The sequence below is a fragment of the Enhydra lutris genome, unplaced genomic scaffold (genome assembly GCF_002288905.1).
Source record: "Enhydra lutris kenyoni isolate GAN:26980312 unplaced genomic scaffold, ASM228890v2 scaffoldscaffold51, whole genome shotgun sequence".
Lineage (NCBI taxonomy): Eukaryota > Metazoa > Chordata > Mammalia > Carnivora > Mustelidae > Enhydra > Enhydra lutris.
In genome coordinates this window covers 248,779-269,297 of record NW_019154135.1, presented here as the reverse complement: position 1 = coordinate 269,297, position 20,519 = coordinate 248,779, and the positions used below count along the sequence as shown (strand labels likewise).

Below are 20,519 nucleotides of genomic sequence, written 5' to 3'. Positions count from 1 at the left end.
TGGAAATTTGGGGGTGGGAGGGTTGTTCTAGATGTCTAGCCCACCACAGTGTAAGAAATAGAAATGCCAGTAACATATTTAACATAATTCTCTATTTTGGGGTGTTTAAGTTGTCTCTACTGTTTTGCTATGGTGAGTAAAATTATAATGAGCGTTCTTGTAGAGAAATCTTTGGAAATATCTCTGATTTATTCCTCTGTGTATTCATAGAAGCAGAATTGCTGGGTCAATGAATATAGATATTTTAGGGATTTTGATAGATGGTGCCAAACTGTATTCCAGAGGGACTGAATGACATTGTACCCTCACAACAGTGCTCATTTATTTTAGGCCTCTAGAGGACATAACTATATTCTTCTGAGGCCGGTATATGGCACAGACGGGAGGCCCAGGATGTCCTGGGTGGTACTTAAGTCTCAGATTTACTTTGTTTTCTACTAAACACAGGAGACCAATGGAAATCTTCACTGACAGGAATTGAACTTCCCCCTTGGGCTTCGAAAGAAAAAAAGGGTAAATCAGGCTTCATGAAAATGTCTGGAATGTAGCTCTTGGCTCTTCCTGGTTTCAGGAAGCCAATTTTGGCCAGGTGGCTGAAGTGGAGGAGTATGTGTAATAGGGGTGATGCTGCAGAAAGGTCCAGCACCTCTGGCACATTAGGAGAAATGCTTCTTTTGGAGGGAGAATCCAGAGTCTTTGGAGGCTGTAACTTCACTAAGCTCGGTATCCTCGTCAGCTGGTTAACGACCGGCTGCCTCTTCTGTAACAAAAGCAGAAACCCGCTTCCTGTCTGCAGAGCTGGGGGATGAGACCCCAAGCATGTGGTTCTAGTTCAAAAGGCCTTGCCTTTGAAAACCATCAGGTTCCATTTTATATCAGTTTGAGTTTGGGAATTTTATTTTGTAGAAATCAAATTCTGGCAGCACTCAAGACCCTATCAGAAAGCTCATGACAACGATTTTAAGGGCCTTACTCTGAATCAATACTTATTACCATCCCTAGGACACAGGCTTGCTTTACAACTGGGGTTTTAGAACTTTGACTTAATCTAATATATATTTAAATACACACTTCCTCGTGTGTATTACAAAGGCTTCATTTGGACCCTCAGCAACCTGTTCTGAGAGCCCGGTTTTGTTCTGTGACTATGTATATATGTGCGTGTGTGTTTTGCAACTGCAAATACTACACCCTCTCCATGGGTTCAGGATGGGCATAGCAGAATAGTTAGATCACCGGGGCCAGAGATGGGCTCATGCCATCAGCTAGGGCCTGGCAGGAGGCAGAGTTCAGCTCTCGATGGTTCAAGAGGTGTTCATGAATGGACTGATTGCAGAAGTGTGGAAAGTGTTAAAGGCATCACTAGAGGCTGATACTATGGGAAGTAGCTATAACCGCTGCTAGTTTGAAGGGGCACGGGAAGAAAATGGGGCAACAAGACCCATTGAGAGCTGGAATCATAAAGGAAGGTTCTGCAGATAGGAGTTACAGGGATGAGGGGACATGAGCCCTGCCACATGCACAACTGAGTTGGGACAGAGTGGAGCCTGACCTTTCTTTCCTCACCTGCAGCTGCCTTCCATTGGCTTCAAGAGTTAGATGCACGGGAGCTTGGGTGATTCAGTCCACTGGGTCAGTCGCAGCAGGTGCAGAGAACTCTAGAGCATGGCTTTGAGGCCAGCGGATGGTTAGGTCTCTGAAGGGTCTTGTGAATGTGTTACACAGATGGTTTTATTTCATTAGTAGTCCTTTAAATGGTGAGAAACCAATGGAGTCTAACTTGGCCAAGTTGAGGTGTGAACCAATTACTTCCCTGAACCCCATTATTTGAACCTGCTTTGTACTGAATTATTCACACAGGTCAGTTAATGATACTGATATCTGTATCCCAGTAACCTAAGTTACACCCGATGGGTTACAATATAGGGATTCTTCTGGGGAACAAATGATCTTCAGGACCCTGTCTGTAGGCAGTAGACAGTTGGGGAAGGGAGTCCTACAGAATCTGTGTGACCTATCCAGAGTGATAGAGCTTAAACCCAGCTGAACCAGGACATCTAATGTCCTGGGTTGGTTCACTTTTGGGTGCTGTGTAAATTTGGTATTAAGTTAAGATAGTCTGCCAGATGACCCTAATGCCAGCCAGGTTGAGAAGCTATTTGAGAGGTTCCAGAGATGCCCAGGTCTAGAACTCTACAGTGTGGTTCAGAGTTTGTCCATGTGTAGAGCGTCTGTCTTGCGAGCTACTCTTTTGACAAAAAGTTTCTCTGCTCAGAAGAATTCTGGACAGCACTACATTCTGCATCTCCCTCTTGGAGATTCCAAATGCACTTGGCATATAAGGCCGTATGAAGTCATCTGGTTTCCTGGACCATTTCAAGAGTGAGCTATTATTAAATGTATGTTGAAGGGCATCATTTGTCTTTCCAACTGGTTATGTAACCCTTCTGTTTGGCCCTCAGTGCCCAGGAGAGTGCATCTGTACAGTCCATAATCACAAAGAAAGCTCATGCTCACTACCGTACCTCAAGACCTGAGTATGGTACAGACATTTCTTTATACTTTTCTCATTTCCTAAGTTTGTAGCATAACATTTCATAAGCAGCCTACGTAGCATGTGTAGCTCTGCATCTCTCTCTGTCCCTGCCCCCACCACCCCATTTCTTTTCTTCCATCACTGTCACTTTGGCTCTTCCCCAGGGTCCTGGGTTCATTGGGAGGAGGGGGAATTTGTGTTTTTGAGGTCTCAGCATCCTTTGAAGAAAATCAGGTCCTTCATATTTTTTGAAAATTTAGAAAAATGAAACTTCCTCTTGCTACTTTTCACAGTGTAATTCAAGTGTGTGCTTCATGCTGACAAAGTCTGTTACAAAACTCTCAGTGAGAGGTGAGGAATGAGAAGAAAAAGGAAAGAAGCAATGAAGGGGAGAGAAGACCCCCATTTGCCACAATTATGTGCAAAGGAGGCAGCGAGTACTGTCAGTGTTTGTAGGGGAACTTTCGAGGCTAGCCGTGGTGTCGGGTTCACAATCAGGTACTGAGCAGGCATTGGCCTCTGGTTACTCATTAGGTTTTGGAGGAGGAAGCAAAGATCCATTCAGTGTTAATGGTGCCGTGGCATGCAAACTATGGAGTTAAAGCCTCTTTCTTATTTTATGTAGAAAATCATCATAGGACATTTATATAGAAATAGATTTGTTCTTCACAGCTGTGATTTTCTGATGTTAAAATCCCCTGCCTGCAGTCCTGAGGAGCTTGAAGCCTTGGTTCTGAGATCCAAAACCAGATGCTGCTCATCTGGTTTCAGTTGTTGTTTCTGCATGAAAGGGCAAGAGCATCCATCGGGGGTTTGGAGCAAGCCAGTGATTGCTTATCATTTTGGCGGATGGCCAGGAAAAACTTTAGGGATGTTCCCCTTTCATTTATATGAAGCTGTTGAATGTAACTGAGCCAGAGACTCGAGTTTAATTCACGTATTGTGGACAAAAATGTGACTAATCGGCATGACTGTATTTTCTCTGGAGTGGTTTGCAGAATCATAAGAATCTAATTCTGATGACTTCATGAAAATGCAAATTGAATTGGAAGCAGCCAGAACCTAGTCAACTGTCCAGAACATTTCACCATTTGGAAATTTTTTAGTCATCTCTTTTAAGAGAGTGTGTTCACTTTAATAACCAGAAGTCAGTATATATCTTGTGACCATAATAGCTCCAGTCTGATGATCTTGATTTCTTTTTCTGCATCTACAACAAATGCTCAGAATAATGACTTAGATTCTTTTACTTACCTGTGGGATTTGATACTGAGTTTGTAATTTTTAGAGCATACCTCCTTGAATGTGCAGATGGACTGCCTGGGGATGTTGTTAAAGTGCAGATTCCAATTCATTGGATCTGGGATAAGCCCAGATTCTGATTTTTAGCAAATTGCTGGGTGAGGTTGGTGCTGCTGTGTGAAGATCCACTTTGAGTGGCAAGTTTTGAGAGAAGGAAATGTAAGTAGGACGAAAGGACTCCAAATAAGGAATCAGTTTACCTATTGCTTAATACATTCATCAAGATGACTAATTCTAGGAAGCAATGCAGTAAGATTTGAAAGTGTTTATAGGTTCCTCCTTTCAGTTAACCTGACATGGATATTGATCAGACTACCGTATTCTTTCTATTTTCTGACTAATCAGCTATCAAGTATTCTATATTATGGCTCTAACTGGTACGCCCAGGAGCAGAAGGAAAAGAACCAATGTTTTAGAAAGCAAACTCATCTCTGAATTTTTTAAAATAGAAGGCAGAGAAGTACCTCTAAAATACTGCATATAATAAAGTATGGAACCAGTGTCTCCCGTGAATCTAAAGGATTATCTCATGAATGTACAGTCGGTGGGGAGTGGTTTTATCCTAGAAACATGGCCAGTTATGTTTCCAGAAACACAGTCCTCCCTTCTTTCTGTGTTGGATTCTATCTTGTAGCTTCTGGGCTCTACACAAGAGACCCTCCATTAAGACTTGATTGCTTGATGGATGTGGAGTAAGGCTTATGAACTAGTTGTTCGTAGTCATTGTTTTCTCTCACTGTGGTCAAGATTTACTAGGCACTAAGGTGAGGATTTTGAACGAAACAAACATTTCTGTAGGACAGAAATCAGCCGTCCCATTTTTAGTTTTTCTATTCTGGAAGTTTTTCTTAATATCTCTAAGGAGCTTTGGTGTGGGATGTAGTATCCCCCCCCTTTTTTTTTTTTAAATTCTCCTTTTCTCAAAATTGTTTTGGTTATTCTGTGTCTTTTACATTTCCAGATTAATTTTAGAATTAGTTTCTTCAAAAAAGCCTGCTAAGATTTGGTTGTGACTCTCTGGATTTCTCAATGGAGGAAATATGGACATCTTAAAACAACACTGATGAAACAGTATTGTGACAACTCCTGGTGTAAAAGTCCTACAACCTCTTAAAAGGAAAAAACAACTTCTGCCTTTTGAGATGCATTCAGTTGAAGGCTGAAAACATCCTACTAAACACTTTTTAATGATAATTATCTTTTGGCAACTCTAGGGCTTATGTTCCTGGAAAGTGTCGTTGTTGGCAAAACCCCATTGTTGTGGGCTTAGTATACTTAGACTTGCTTATTGTGCACATTATTTCTGGTAGGATGAATTGTACTGGTTTGTTTTTAGATCATTCCTATGGGGTGACACACAGTGCTACTTTTTTAGAAGAGTGTTGGATTGTTGAATTCATTATTTTTCCCTGTTGAGAGGTTTCAGGATACTGGGAGATTTTAAGCTAGAAATTTTGAGATGCAAATTCTATTCCAGGATGCTCTGTGGAGAGGGTTAAGGGAAATGGGCAGAGGACAAGGGGCTGGAAAGCCCTTGGTCCCAGCGGCAAAGGGGTGTTGGTGACGTCTTACTTCCTGGCCTGAAGTAGAAGAGGAGGGAGCCACTATGAAAACTCAGAGAGAGGAGATGTAATTGTTGGAGAGACCACCATTGGAGTTACTGTACTGGTTGACAAAGAGTCAGGGAACTTGTGCCCCAGCCTGTCCCTTCTCCCACCCTTCCATCTCCTGCTGGGGCTTCCCCTTGGGTGGCTCCAGATAGAAGCCAGAGGGCCAGGGCAGGAGGCAGCCCCTGCAGATCCAGTTTCTAGAGTGCTGAGCAGGGTGACAAGGGCAGAGTGTGCATCCGGATGGGTAAATGCAGAGTATGCATCACAGAAGAAGTGTCTGCAAGTACAGTCATTCCCCCGACCCCCCGCCGCCATCCCCAATGCCAGGGGATGCCTGAAACCATGGATTATACAAACCCTGTATATACTGTTTTCTTCCTTATTCATACATACCTTTGATAAAGTTTTATTTATAAATTAGTCACAGTAGGAGATTTATTGCAATAACATAATAAAATAGAACAATTATAATAGTATACTATAAGAAAAGTTATATGATTGCAGTCTTTCTCTTACAAAGTATTGTGCTGTCCTCCCCCTTCTTGTGGTGATGTGGGGGATAGAATACCTATGGGACAAGATGGAGGGAGGGGAATGACGTAGGTGTTGTGATGTAGCATTAGGCTACGACTGACCTTCTGACAGCATGTCCAAGAAAGATCATCTTCTAGACTGTGGCTGGCCTCTGGTAACTGAAATTGTGGAAGATTAAACTGTGGATGGCGGTGAGGCGGGTGCTATATTTACTGATAGTGTGAACAGCTAGTGAAAGGCTATTCCAGAAGCATATTTCACCGATGCAAGTCTTCTATGAATATCAGGATCTCCAAAAGACAGTGGTGTTCTCCCCACCCTATAATAATTCTCACTCACCAGACTGTTTCTAAAAACATCCCCCTAAGATAGCCTAAATGGCATGTAAGAGTCTGGTGATATAAGCCAAAGCATAGTCTTAGTGTGATTTTAAAAATCTTCTACAAAGTTTATATTCCACATCATAAAATATCCACGTCAACCATAAGAACAAGGTAATTCTGGCTCAGGAAATGCCAAATTGAATCTGAAAGCAGACTTTCTACAAAACTGTGCTTCATACTTTCTCTTCCTTAGTACATTTCCTTCATGCTCATCAGCCATTACAAATGGCTACAGAAAACTGGGAATCAATGCATAAAATGAAAATAAAGAAATACATGTAAAAATTATTAGTGTTACATGATTCACTTTTCTTCTTGTTTGTTCCTAATTTCTTTGCTTGTGGTGATTGCATGATCTCTGTTGAGAAGTATTTTCAGCTCTGAGAGGCCGGGAGCAGGAGGCTGTGCTCTGGCGCAGGCAGAGATGGCAGCCTCTTTCTCACCCCCCAAGTGCCCTCAGTACCTTATGTTGTCCCTCTGTTCGAGTGCTCTTTAGAGAAAGGTTATGAAGGCACTCAGAGTTCCTTCTTGAGCACAGATCTTTAGAAAACAACCACAGGAACAAACTGAACTGAAAACACCGTGTCCAATCCTATATTAGGACTCACTTCCAGAGAAGGGATGTTTGGTTTTCAGTCTATTAGCAATCTCCTTTTTTTTTTTTTTTTAATTCCATTCAAACCTATAATCTGTATAAAATCTGGGTTTTAAACATCAAATTATTGTTACTTTTGGAGCAATAAACATTACAGATAGAACGACCAGTGAAATCATCTATTGGCTGCATATCCTGTTGTATGCATCCAAAATCCTTGGTGATGGTGAGCCTGGCATTTGGGGTATACTGCATGACTTTGGGGGACCTTTAAAAACCTGTAGTATTTTGGTGGCACTCCAATCTGTGATTATGAAGAATATGTTTTGAGACATTCTCTAAGTACCCAAGAGCCTCTCTCTTTTTCTTCTTTCACAGTGTATTTGCAAGTAAGGAAAAGGCAAGTTACCAAAAGTCATCATTTAATTAAAAAGGAAGTGAGTTTGCTTAAGAGAATGAATAGCCTTTTTGATGTCACTTAGTGACCCCAGGTAGGACTGCAATGAGAATTCCAGTATGAGGATTCTGGTCATACTATTCTTTCTAACAACAACAACAACAAAATGCTTTTAAATAACTTTTAGTCTTGAAAATAAAACCTAAAAAGAGCCAGCTGCTCTTGGTATTAGCCCAGTTCCACCCTCAGTCCCTAGGCACAGATTTTCTTGATTCAGGAGATCCATTAGCAGATCCGATGGTGCCATTTGGTCTTCTGGTTTGAACGAGAGTCACATGGAAGAATTCCATTTCTTGCCACTCTCAAACTCTCCTCAGATGCTTCAGTAATATGGAGGAGTTGCTAATAAAGACGGTTTCTAGGAACTTAGACATCTACTCTAGGCTACTCTTGGTTGCCTTGGCAATGTTGCTGACATATGTGTGTTTCTTAGAGTTGGAGAATTGCCCAAGAAGCATTTACTGAGCTGAAGAAAGAGAATTTCCAGCAAACCATGCTCTCAATGAAGATGGTTTCATAGTCTTCACAGTGTCCCATTAGCCGTGAAAGATTCCTCTGTATTGTAGAAGGCTGAAGATGTGACCTTGGCAGTATACTTCTCTCAGACTCTCATTTGTTGGATGAGTAAGTTAGATTGCATGAAATCCACGCTCCCTGTCAGCCTCTTCCCATTGCGATTTAAGATGAAGATATTAAATGAAAGAGAAGAAAAAGGATGAACCCTTACTAAAAAGCATCTTTTGGAGTCAGGCATCAAATTAGGCTCTTTACTCATGTTCTCATTTAATCTTCCCAGATCTGGTCTGCTCCCTGTTCTAACGATGGGGAAACAGAAGCTTAATGACGTTTAGAGTTTTGCAGAGGTCACCCAGATTTCATAGGTGATCAAGTGAGGTCCTGTTTGATTTGACTTGTGTCCTTATTTTCTTTCCACTGTGCCCATCTTGGAATTGAGAGCAGTGGCTCTTCATCTGATGGAAGCCATGAACCACTTTGAATAAAAGACACATTCAAACTGTATCAGACATATAATTTCAGGTCATCCATGGACACCATGGAATCTATCTATGGACCTAGATAGATGGCCACTTGCTTCAAAAGAGGCCAGAGTCATCTTTGCTCTCCTCAAGGGAGACCCACAGTCCGTCTACATGTTATTCACTCTTCACGTCTTATTTGAAGAGACTCTGTGTTGCTGTAATTGTTCCTTTATGTGTATCTTCATCAGACAAAGGAAAGGTTATCTCTAGGGAGCAGCTATAGAATCCTCAGATCTCAGGATAGATGTGTACCTCAGGAGTCATCCATAGGCCCCTACTCTGAGGTTCTTCAAGATTGTCCAGTATCATGTGTTAGGAGGTCAGTGATTCTAATAGGTAACATTCTTAAGCCCTTATTGCTAGAAATAGAAGTAAAAGTTTTACGTGTATCTTACCATTTAATTTGCAAACCATTTGAGTTAGGTGTGAGTATTATCCTTAATTTACAGATATGAAGGTGACCACAGAAAGATGAAGAGCCTTGCCCAGGGCAGACTCCAAGGGAAGGGGCTGGAGGTGAACCTGCCCCATTCCTACCCACCGTATTAGCTGTCTTCTACAACTTCTCCAAAACCAGAGAATTCACATGCTATTAGAGCTTATATTTGAGCAAATCAATCAAGAATTACTTCCCTCCCACCAACTGAATTCCTTCCTCTTTTACATTTGATTATTTTCTCTTAGGAGCAGGCTGGTACAGTTAAGGAGAATCTCCCTACAAATAATCAAGGGATTTTATATTCATATGTAATTCCTCACCTGTTTTTGTAGTAAAGATCAGAGACGCCCATATAATGAAGAGCGAAGAAACTTCCCCAAATTGTGCTCCAGTGAATAGTAACCTTCTAAGAGGTTAACAAGTATATGTGGGAAACACAGGGTTGAATACTGTTGAATGCAGGGTTTTTTAAATTGCATTACTTCTTGGAGACTTAAATATTATACTGGAAAATTATGAAAGGTTTAGGATTGTGTTAGAGAGGTGCAGTTGACTTGTCCAGTATATTTAATATTCATTCAGCATTCCTTATTGCCTGTATATGTCATTTCTTTGAATTTTTCCTGGAACTGGTAACATCTTAGCAGTTCTCTCATTAAATACTGAGTTAAAAATTAATCTTTGACAGGTGTTCATGTTGTGTTTTTATGGGCACTATGATTTTCCCTTTTTTAACCTTTAACTATATTGTTTGATATTTTATAGAGGGATATATAATACTTGGTATTTATCTGATGGATTTAACCCTGAATTTAAAAAAAAAATTTTTTTTTTAATGGAGATTTCTGAGATTATGTCCCATGGAATACTCTTTGGGAAATACCACTTTAGAAAGAACAGGGTGAGTCAGAAGGGTAGCTGAAAACCAAACCCCAGCCTATGTAGATTTATAACACATAAATTTAGAACATCCCTATGGGATACAAAGGGGGCAGGCATTCTTATTCTGAGAGTAGGCCTCATTCACATGGTATACAAAGCAGATAAGCAATTATTTCAAATTCCCACAAAGAGACAGGGCTCTCATTCCCATCCATTACCAACAATTTTAGTCCAGGGCCTCCACACACTGCCTTAGTGAGGGTTTTTCTCAGCTATACCTGAATTTGCCCATCTCAACCCTTGAATTTACCTCTTGAAATTTAGGAGAAAGATTGTTGATAAGGTAGAACAAAACTTCCAAAAATCTTTCCCATGATTTTTAATCAGTTACCAATCCACTAGGGCATGTAAGCTTTGCTGACAGCACGAGAAAGAAGTTGGCAGCGCTTGGGGGAAACGGTGTTTTGTGATGCCAGGATTATGGGCTGCAAGGAAGTCATGAAGGTGAGTGGTGTCAAGAGTGGGACCTTTAGTGCTGAAGTGTCGGAAGAGGTGTCACAGAGGACCTGGGTTATCTGGATTGTCTCTCTCGGAGCTTGTCACTTGTCCTAATGGAAGGATCTTGTCTTGACATCTGTGGAATCAAGTGAGGTGGTTTCATCTTGTTTTTCTGTACCACCTCTGCTTCAGTGAGTTACTCTGTGCCCTGATCTTACAAGGAGGTAATGTCTTCCCAGGCCTTTTGCTAGTCAGAAGCAAATTGGATGGTTTCTGCCTAAGTGAGGATAGAATGGGGGAAGGCATTTTGTACAACCTGTGGACGTCGCTTACAGTCTATGAGTAAATGTAATAACCTATTTTGGATTGAGATTGTGTCAGATGGCTTTTGTTTAGCAAAAGTATGGATCTAGCTGTTATCGTACAAGCATTCCTGACAATGTGATACAGTCAGTGGGAGTGGAGGAGAATGTCTTAGCTCTCCAGGGAAGAATGTGGCCACCAGGCCATGTTTCTTTCCCCTGTTGCTGTCTTTAGGGCATTATCACCTAGTGGTGAGAAGTAGACTTGAATCAGCCTGTCTGCCTAGAATCCTGGCTCAGTTATATGCCAGCTTTGTCACTAGCCAGTTACTCCAAATTTCAGTGTTCTCCTTGGTAACATGAAGATAAACATCATAACCTAACTCATAAGATCGTTGGAAAGATTAAATTTGTTTTTAGATATAATGCATATAGAACTTTGGTATATTTTAAATTTCCATAGACAATAGCTAATATATTAGGGAATTACAGAGCTATGCGGGTGGGGCATTTTCACAAAAGGAGGAGAAACCTGCACATTTCCTTTCTTTCTTCTCTGTACTCCTTTTCATTGGTTTCATACCCTTCGGCACCAAAAGCCAGCTCCCTCTTGACTTGGGCAGTTTATAGCCCTAATTAAAATCCTGAACTCCTTGGTAGAGCTTTGTGAACTCTTTGTTCTACCTAAGCCAGCATTTTCCATGTTTGTAGTGTAGGTCTGTGTTTTCACGTTGCTGATTCATCTTCTGCTGGTCAATTGGGTAACTGAGGTCACCAAGACTGTCTGGGGAGTGTGTATAAAGGGATCAGGAAGAGAACTGCTCCCTGGAGTACTGCCTGGGTGTAGAGTCCTCCCTGGCTCCCCTAACCACATGCATTTTAGCAGCTCTTCTGCGAGTATCTGCATTCTGGGGGCCCTTCTCACTTACCTCTTTTTCCCTCCTAGGCTCCAGAACTTTCTTCCCTCCACTGCATTCTAATTCCCAGTTGGCTCTGTCACACCTAGCATAAACCTGCCCCTGTGTGAGATTGGTACTTTCTCTCTACCATATGTTATCCTCAAACTTCTTAAGTCTGACATTCACTCAAATGGACAGAAGGCTGGGAACATCCCCTCTCTCACCTATTTTTGCTTACCTCCCCAACAATGTTTCCCAGAATTAGAGGAAGGCCCCTGCCAGCTTCTGAAAGGCTTAGAGGCCACGATGGCTAATGTATTACTGAAAACTGCCAGAGCAAGGGGTAGATGCCATGATGACGCAGATATAAATCTGGAAAGGGCCAGATAGAGGGCAAAGTGCAGGATCTTGACTGGTACGTGAAGCACACCAAAGGATGATTCATCTTGTTCCTTTCAAGTTAGGGCACCCTAAAGCTACTTCTTTAAGTCTTGGAAACACAGTCAGAAGGAGGTCAAAGGTCTAGGACCCAGAAGTTTGGCACACAGTGCAGTGCCTGCCCATAGAACCCTAAAGCACAGGTGGTTACCCTGCATTTGCATGGACCTGATGCCTCCTTCCAGTCCCGGATGGTGGAACTTCCAGAGGCAGAACTTGCACATGGACATGTGAGTGTCTGGACAGATGAGTGAATGAATCAATGTGCACATGGGCTGGGGCTGGGGGTGGGGTAGACCAACTCTTCATGTCTTATTCAGATAAGAGGAGACCCTGCTCATCCCATGCAGTTGACTGGTGGAGTGAATGGATAATGTATACATAATTTTATCTCCTCCTCCTCCTCCCCCTCCTCTTCCTCCTCCCCCTCCCACTCCCCCACCTCCCCCCCCTTCCCCCCACCTCCTCCACCTCCACCTCCAATACAGAGATTATGAAGAGAGGGGTGCCTCCTTGTTTGGAGAGGATTATGTTGTGCCGTTCTCTCCTTGACTTTTAGAGTCTGACGTAAGGAAACATGAATCCCTCAGACTTAGAAGTTTGTCCAGTCTGATCCCTCATCCAAAGCCTGAATCTTTCTCAGGAATCCCAGTGGCCCATCCTGCAGACTTCTTTTAACCATTCCTGTTGAAGTACCTGTGGTCTTCATCCTTTCCTTGTACCAGCTCCTTCGTATCCTATCATTTCCATGTGCAATGGAAGATAGTGAAGTTGTTCTTTGCCTTAAAATGCCAGCTACCTTTTTTGAAAGCCGCCAACCTAGCATTCCACTCCTAATTTAAAAATATGCAGGGGCGCCTGGGTGGCTCAGTGGGTTAAGCCTCTGCCTTCGGCTCAGGTCATGATCCCAGGGTCCTGGGATTGAGCCCCGCATTGGGCTCTCTGCTGGGCGGGGAGCCTGCTTCCTCCTCTCTCTCTGCCTGCCTCTCTGCCTACTTGTGATCTCTGTCTGTCAAATAAATACTTAAAAAAAAAATATGCAAAGAGGGCAATTCTTCTGTTCCTATTATAGCAGTCAATCAGTACTTATTTGCTCTGGACTATGAGGACTTGATCGAAATAGTACATTTACAGTATGGGGAAACTGCCCAAATCAGAGTTCTGAATTTTTAGGGACCTTACTTGACCACTTCATGAACAATTAACATTTCATGAATAAATAACAATTAATTGAACAATTCTAGAAAATCACTCTAAAAAAAGGACATGAGATTCCCATGTTTGGAGGAGCCTGTGCAAACTGTGCTGGGGAACTGACTGCTTTAGGAGACACTTGCAAGAAGATTTATTAGTGGAATTATTCTGAGCTACCATATTCCTGCTTTTCCTTCCTATTTAATTTTTTATTCACCTGGTCCATGCTGTCTTTTGTGATCAGATCAGAATTTCTTCTTTTTTTCCTTTTTCTTTTTTTGTTATGTTTAGTTAGTCACTGTAGTCACATTAGTTTTGATATAGTGTTCAATGATTCATTAGTTACGTATAACATCCAGTGCTCATCACAGCATGTGCCCTCCTCAATACCCATCACCCGGTTACCCCTTCCTTTCTGAGACCCTCGGTTCGTTTCCCGGGGTCCAGATCGGAACTTCTGAACCTCAGGCCTGAGGTGGGAGCATGAAGCAGCCAGACTTATGGAGATGATTCAGAATCTCACCTTCAGAAAGGCAGTTTGAAAAAGCTTATTCAACGTAGAATGGAATTTTACATTTGAAAACGGTGGCAAGGAAAGTGACGACAAAATCCTATTGTTTTCAGAATAGTAAAGCGTCAGTGCAAATGAAATTGACATAAAGCAAAATGCATGAGCACAGAATTGTTTGCTCTTTGCCTGTAGGTGGAAGATGTTACTGCATTGTCAGAACATAAATATCAGATACATGAATGTATAGTAATTGTCCTGTAACATCAGTGGTACCAAACCGTTCAGGCTTAATTGATATTTTTGAGGTGGTCAGTGGATAGGGAATGCGAGAGGCCACCTAAGCTGGAAACTCACTGTAAGATATGGTGACAGAAAACAAGGTAGAAGATATTCTTAATCCTCTCAGTTCCAGGTTTCAGTATTTTTGTTGCCTTAAGGTACTTTTACTGTAGCAGATCAATTTTACCCCCATTTTTGAGGCTGCTGAAGAAAAATGACAAAACTGCTGAAATGAGTTTTCTAGCTGGGCCTTCAGTTTCATCCAAAGTCCTGATGCATGTTTCTGGTTCTTAACTTTCCTAATCCCACATCGGAACCATTTCCCTCCCTGGTGTCTTAACCACAACCTACGTCCCAACAGCTGGCAGCGAGGTCATCCTCGCATGGTCTCTGTCCCTACCTTGTCCATCTCGTAAGCCAGTAAGTACTTATTAAGGGTCTGTCCTATCTGTCTCCTAGCTCAGGCTCAGACTACACATTGCCTGTGTAGTCTCTTAACTGGTTCCACCGTCTCTTAATCTGTCCTGATCACTGCCACCCAGGTGCACAGGTCTAATTGGGTGTCCCCCTCCAGGGAAACACCTCATTGGCTCACCGTCGTCTATAGGAGAAAATTACAGTCTTTAGTTGTGCAGACTAATCCCCTCTGTAATCTGCCATCTTCCTCCCACACCAGCCTTGTCCACTCCCCCGCCCCAGCTCCCCTTCTTGCACCTCGTGCCTCGGCATCACCAGGCTCCTGGTCCCTAGATCCGGCCGCCCCTTGTGGCACCTTGCATGGAGGTTGGCATGCAGTCTCCAGTATGTCCGCTTCAGCTGGAGGTCGAAGTGCATAGACTTTCTTCTCTGCCTTCATGGTGATTTGCTTTCTTTTGTAGGGTAAACTTGATACACTTGATAAAGTTGATACACTCAAACCTGATACATTTATTATGGCTTTGAGAATTAGAAGATACCCAAAATGATAAATCAAATTTGAATTAGAAGATATTTATTTTGTTCACCTGTTTGATGAATAAATCTTCTCTGGTCCCTGTAACTACTGCTTCAAGCGCTTAGATAATGGCTAGGACAGTGAACTTATTACCTCTACCAACAAACTATTTAGTTTCCAGAAAACTTTGATAGATTTGTGCAAAATGTTTTATATATAGCTTTTACCTACTGATACTAGTCCTCAATCTTGGTTTCTAATGGAACAATCTGATCCTTTTTTACCACCTTCTTTACCCTTCAGTCTTTGAAGACAACTGCACTCTCTTCCTCTTCTTTTCTCCCTGGCAATATCTCTAGTTACATCAAAATTTCCTCTTACCTCAGGGAATCAGTTCTCTGTGCTTTCGGGATTTCGTTTAGCTGGTTCCAGGCTGGCTGTGACTCTCTGTGCTCACCACCTTGTCCATGGCAGGGAAGCCTGCAGTCCTGCTCTCCCACTTGCTCTCGTGTGGCCTGAGGAGCTTTCCAGCAACATAACTTTGTTGATGTGTATTGAGTATCTGCGAAAGTCATCCCTTATTTCTCCCGAAGGGTGGAAGCCACATATTCCTAGCATCTGTTCTGTTGATGTTGGTTGAAAGTTGATATCATAAATTCAGTACTTGTACAATCTACATCTTTGACCCAAATTTTATCCCCGTTGAATACCATCTTGCAGGAGAAGGTCTTTTTGTGAATCCCGATTCTCACTGTGGGATACATCCAATACCCCCCCCCCCAACACCAACTTTTTGTCAGTGTAAGTTTATGCTGTTGATGCAATTAAAATAGGAGTGAGTAGGCTCCATGAGAATCAGCTGAATCAATAAAATCCCCTATCACAGTGACTGGCATGAGAAAGTCCTTAGCAAAGTCCACATCTTTTGCTGCCCCTGACTCGTGCCTTTCCCATCTCTCCTCTGGCTGCTGCCATCAAGATGAGGGTGTGCTGTAACTCAGAGAGGTCTGGGTCCTTTACTGCAGTCTTTAGAAGAGAGAATGTAGGCTTGTAGGCTTACGGTGTCATCCAATTATAATTCTCTCTTCGACACCTAGGAGCAGTTTTTTGGGTCGTTTTTTTCTACTTTAATTATATGAATAATTTCTAGAAATATGAAATGCAAGGTGTCATGATTTAAAATTTAAATAACAGACTTTCAGCAAAGGGTCTGTGAAGAATCCCCTTCCCAGTGGTAGATATGCACCCTTGAAGATGGGTCTTTCTCAGAGTATTGTGGCCTCCAGGAATCTCAGATGAGAATGACAGGATGTGTAAATCCCACTTGCTTCCCACGAGAAGGACAGGCTATCTGTGGGTGGAGACAGGGGTACCAGGCCTCAAAAAGGGAATTTTCCAGAGGGTCCCCGGTAAGCTGCTTACTCTGTCTTATTTCCTCATTTGCTATGTGGATAGAATAAGAAGCAGCTGTGAGTGTTGTGAGAAGGAAAGACAGACATAACATGTAAATCACTCTCTGAGGTTTCAGGTGCATAGTGGAGGCTCTGTAAACATCTTTCTCTTTTCTGCCACTCCTGAGATCACAGTGCCTTTGCACTGCATGGAAAGTGGTGGGGTCAAGGTGGCTTGCTCAGGAGAAATTGACAGCCTTTCTTGGCTTTTGGGAACTGCTGCCAACAGATGATGCGGTGTTGCCGCTACTCAAAGATGTACCTGCTCTAGAGTAGCCAAACATTGACGAAATAGTAAATGTTAAGAATCAGGAGGGAAGGTCACATAGTTAATGCTAGGTACCTTCCCCGCTACTCTTAGTGTTTATGTGTGTGGCAAGAGGTCCTTTGGGAGACCTGGCTTCAAAATGAAAATTTTTTTAAAAGGTAGAATAAAGAAGCTATCGAACGACTTCTTAAAGTTATTTTTACTTTGGAACAAAAAATACAGGAGTGGATGGGGGGAGATCGTAGAACAAGGTGAAGAATCCCTGTCATTGAATTTCTTTCTCTAGCAAGTGTGGCCTGTGCGATTTTGATTTGCCCTCTCTCTCTTACCACAATGGTAACAACAAAAATAATAGTAACAATGTCTTGCATTTACAACACACTTCTAAGATGATCTTGTTGTGACAGTTTTTCAAAAGTTAAGGACAACATTTTCATATAAATAATTTTCAGCTCATTAAGGCAGTGTTTATGGAGTTTTTAAAAATTCTCAAACGACCTGGTGTTTTAGAACCTAGATGTAGGACTATTGAATAGAGAACCCAGTTATGGCTCTCAGGATCCTTCTACTCTGTCCCCAAGTAACTTTCTGCTCTCTCTCGAAGAACTCCTTCTCCTAGAACCCCATCTGGTGCTTTAGGAAGGCAGAACACCTCCTGCCCAGTACCACAATATATAATGATTTTTCCAGTGATCTCTGCTGAGGCTGCTTCTTTGGCTGGAATGTAGTCGGCCACATTCCTGTCTGCTAGGATTGCCAGCATAGTTTGAATAAGCTCCACACAGCATTCCCTAATGCTCTGGATTGCTAATATCCAGTCTCTATTCAGGGCCTCTTTGAGCTTTTAGGCAGTTGAAAGACATATTGGAGGGTGGTGGGGGAGAGTTTGCCATGAGCCTGTCTCCATTAATTCTAATACCATCCCTATAAAGTAGGTAATTCTTCAGGGGCATAACCTTGGTTTACTGTTTAACAAACAACTGTGTACCTGTTATGCATTGAACATTGTACCAGATGCTTTGGACAAGAAGACAAGACAGAGCTTTGCCTCTGCCTACTGGAGGAAGCAGATATGTAAGTCAATGAATGCAATGTAGCATTACATTGCTTAGCCTGTGGGTTGCTGAACTTGGTTAAAATCCAAGACTGATCAACCCCAAGCCATCAAGCCTAGATGCTTCCAGGAAAGAAAAACTGGCTATGCTGAGTGATGTCTCCTCAAAAGAGCAAAACAGCAGCTTTGCTCTATCTGTTACTTGAAGACATTGAATCAAACTGTTTTGTTTTATTTGCCATCTAGGTCCTTCAGAAGCTTGGGAAAGCTGATGAGACAAAAGATGAGCAGTTTGAAGAATACGTCCAGAACTTCAAACGGCAAGAGGTAAGTACAGTTATCTAGTTTCTGGAAGGGGAAACGGGTTGACTGTGTTTGTGTTTTAGTATTTAACTAAAATGTGTTAAGGTGGAAGGAAGAAACTTTCTTTGGGGTTGGCATTAACCCGAGGGTGACACTTACTAATTCTGTAGGCTTTCTTATGACAGGTGAAGGAAGAGGCAGTAGGTCCCACAGGAAGATGATTTGTGTTTTAGACTCTGGGGAGATTAAGACTTGGCTTGACTGGAGCTCTTTAGTACAGATTATTGATCTAAAGGAAAGATGTTGTTTTGGGTGATTTATAGTCTTAGTATAGTGCAGTATTAGGGAAATAGGAATTAGATACTTCTGGCACAGTATTTTTAATTGCTTCATGCTTCAAGATCATGCATTCTTAACAGGGGTTATATCTCCCCTAAGGGGGTGAAAATTGGTTCTTTGTAGATAAAAGAAATTGTACTCTTTTTATGTGTATACATCACATAAATAGACATATAGTATATCCATGGTATTAAAATTCGTGGGGGTGTGTGATGAGGAAGAAAATGTCTACAAAGCTTCTTGAGGGGGGTGATAATGAAGAAGAAGGTTGAGACACATGGTTTGTGATGTTTGGTCGTTTGATGGGCTGCTGTGTGTTCAACAGACACATGCATGAGGAAGCAAACTCTTTTCTAAATTATCTGTTTATATCTCGAAGGCTTGAATAACTGGCCAGAGTTGTGCACGAGGGTCAAAGTGGGGGGAGGTGTAAGTGGGGCTCTCTATGGTTAGAAGCCTCCAATCTGAAGGTCATAATCGAGGTTGGGTGGGAAGAAGGCTGGGACGGCAAGCTCTGGCAAAGAGGGTTTGGACAGGAGGATGACGTGCGGGCCCAGATTTATTTTTCCTGGTGTCATTGGAGCTACCAGTGTCCACAGGATATTGTGGCCTTGGGGATGACAATCAGTAATGTCAGATCCTCATGGGTTTCATTTTGTCCCCTTCGTTCCTGTTTGCAGATCTCAAATCCTGAAGATTACTTTCTTCCATATTGGGCCAGAGCCCCTACTATTTGTCTCACTGCAGACATGCTATTTCTTTCCTTCACTGACACGGGGTGATAAAATCCAACAGGTACAGAGCCAAGTAGCCCAGGCTCCGCCAGAGCACATTCCTGAATACCTCCCACTTCATCCCAAGAGTAGGAGTGGACGTGCGCAGATAGGTACTCGGTTCATACTGTGAGTGGTAGCCATCATGTTCTGCCTGAAAATGAGGAAGGAGAGAAGGGAGTTGGAGAAGAGAACAGTGATACTGAAATAGATCATGTCCAGGAAACAGTACTGTGGAGAGATTTGGCTTAATGAGGAGAAGAGAGAATTCTAGAGAAATGTCAGCTCCAGGCCTGTAGCCTATGCCGTCCCCCAGTCTCCTCCAGGACAGATTCTCCATGTCTCCTTACATTCTCATTCTGTGAGTTTTTGTACGTTCTCTCATGCCTTTGGATAACTTTCGTATATATCACTGTCTGCAGTCAAATGCTCTACCACTGAGCTATACCCCCGCCCCCTGTATCTCTGTCTGGATTGCAGCAACTTCACACAGGGAAACTTGTCAGCCTCTGCCCTGTTACTTTGCAGGGTGATTCCAAATATCTGCCTTAAGGGATTCGAGTTAGATAGAAAGGATTCATGTCTGTAGTTTTGCCTGCTTCTTGAGGATTTACATTCTTCTCTTCCTCTCTGGTGTGTCTCTGTGGAGCTAATTAGGTCTTTGCTCTTGTTTTTTTTTTTTTTTTTTTTTTTTTTCCCCTGTATCACTCTTACGGTGTTTTGATGTTGTTAGCACCCCAGAAGGCTAACCTTGGGAAGCATCAAGTTCAGAAAAGACTTCGGGACTAGGAAGCATTTTGCATTTTCCAATTTCAGTGAATTCTCATTGGCCTTTTTTTTTTTTTTTAACTTGTTGACTGAACCAGGTGAGAATTGTTTTTAGTCTCAGCACTAAAGAAAAGTATGATTAGTTAAATCATCAGCTTCCACCAGTTAAATGACCTGTACCACCAACAGCAGCAGCCTGGGGTGACCTTGTAATGTTGCTGTGCCCTCAGTTCCCATCACTAGACACATTTTCAAATGTTATAGAGCAAATGGTATACTATCATTCTTGAAGACCCAACACTTTGGTCTTTACCAAGAATATTAGCAGATTTCAAGAACTGGGTAAAACTTCAAAATCTGGGGAAGTTGGAACAAACAAGTCTACTTTATAAGAGTGAAACAAGCAGAATGGAAATGTAGGAATAGTATTTCTTAAAGAGTATCTTGACCCCCCTCTTTGACTCTCTTTGAAACATTTTTGCACCAAAACATCTTGGATTTGCACATACTCATTCTGATGTTTATCTGTTTGTTTCTTTTAATCAGAAAACCTAAATGTACAGTTCTTTTAGTGCAGAAAGGAGGGATGATGGTACCTTAACCCTGTCTGTATAGTAGAGGGAGAGAAGGAGAAAAGGAATCGACAGGAGGGAGGGAAGAGAGGGATTTGTCAATTTTCTGTAAAAACGTACTAATGATTCAGAAGACTGGTGGGAGGATGAATGTATTA

General features: G+C 42.2%; 1 protein-coding gene across 2 annotated transcripts in view; it reads left to right on the top strand.

Moving 5' to 3' along the window:
- Window positions 1-20,519, top strand: part of LOC111157046 (amphiphysin) — a 245,862-nt gene that overhangs the window by 78,083 nt on the left and 147,260 nt on the right. For both annotated transcript variants that reach the window (XM_022518258.1, XM_022518257.1), the window contains exon 2: window positions 17,853-17,933. In XM_022518258.1, the coding sequence (XP_022373966.1) occupies window positions 17,853-17,933 (81 nt within the window). The remainder of the gene's footprint in view (window positions 1-17,852; window positions 17,934-20,519) is intronic.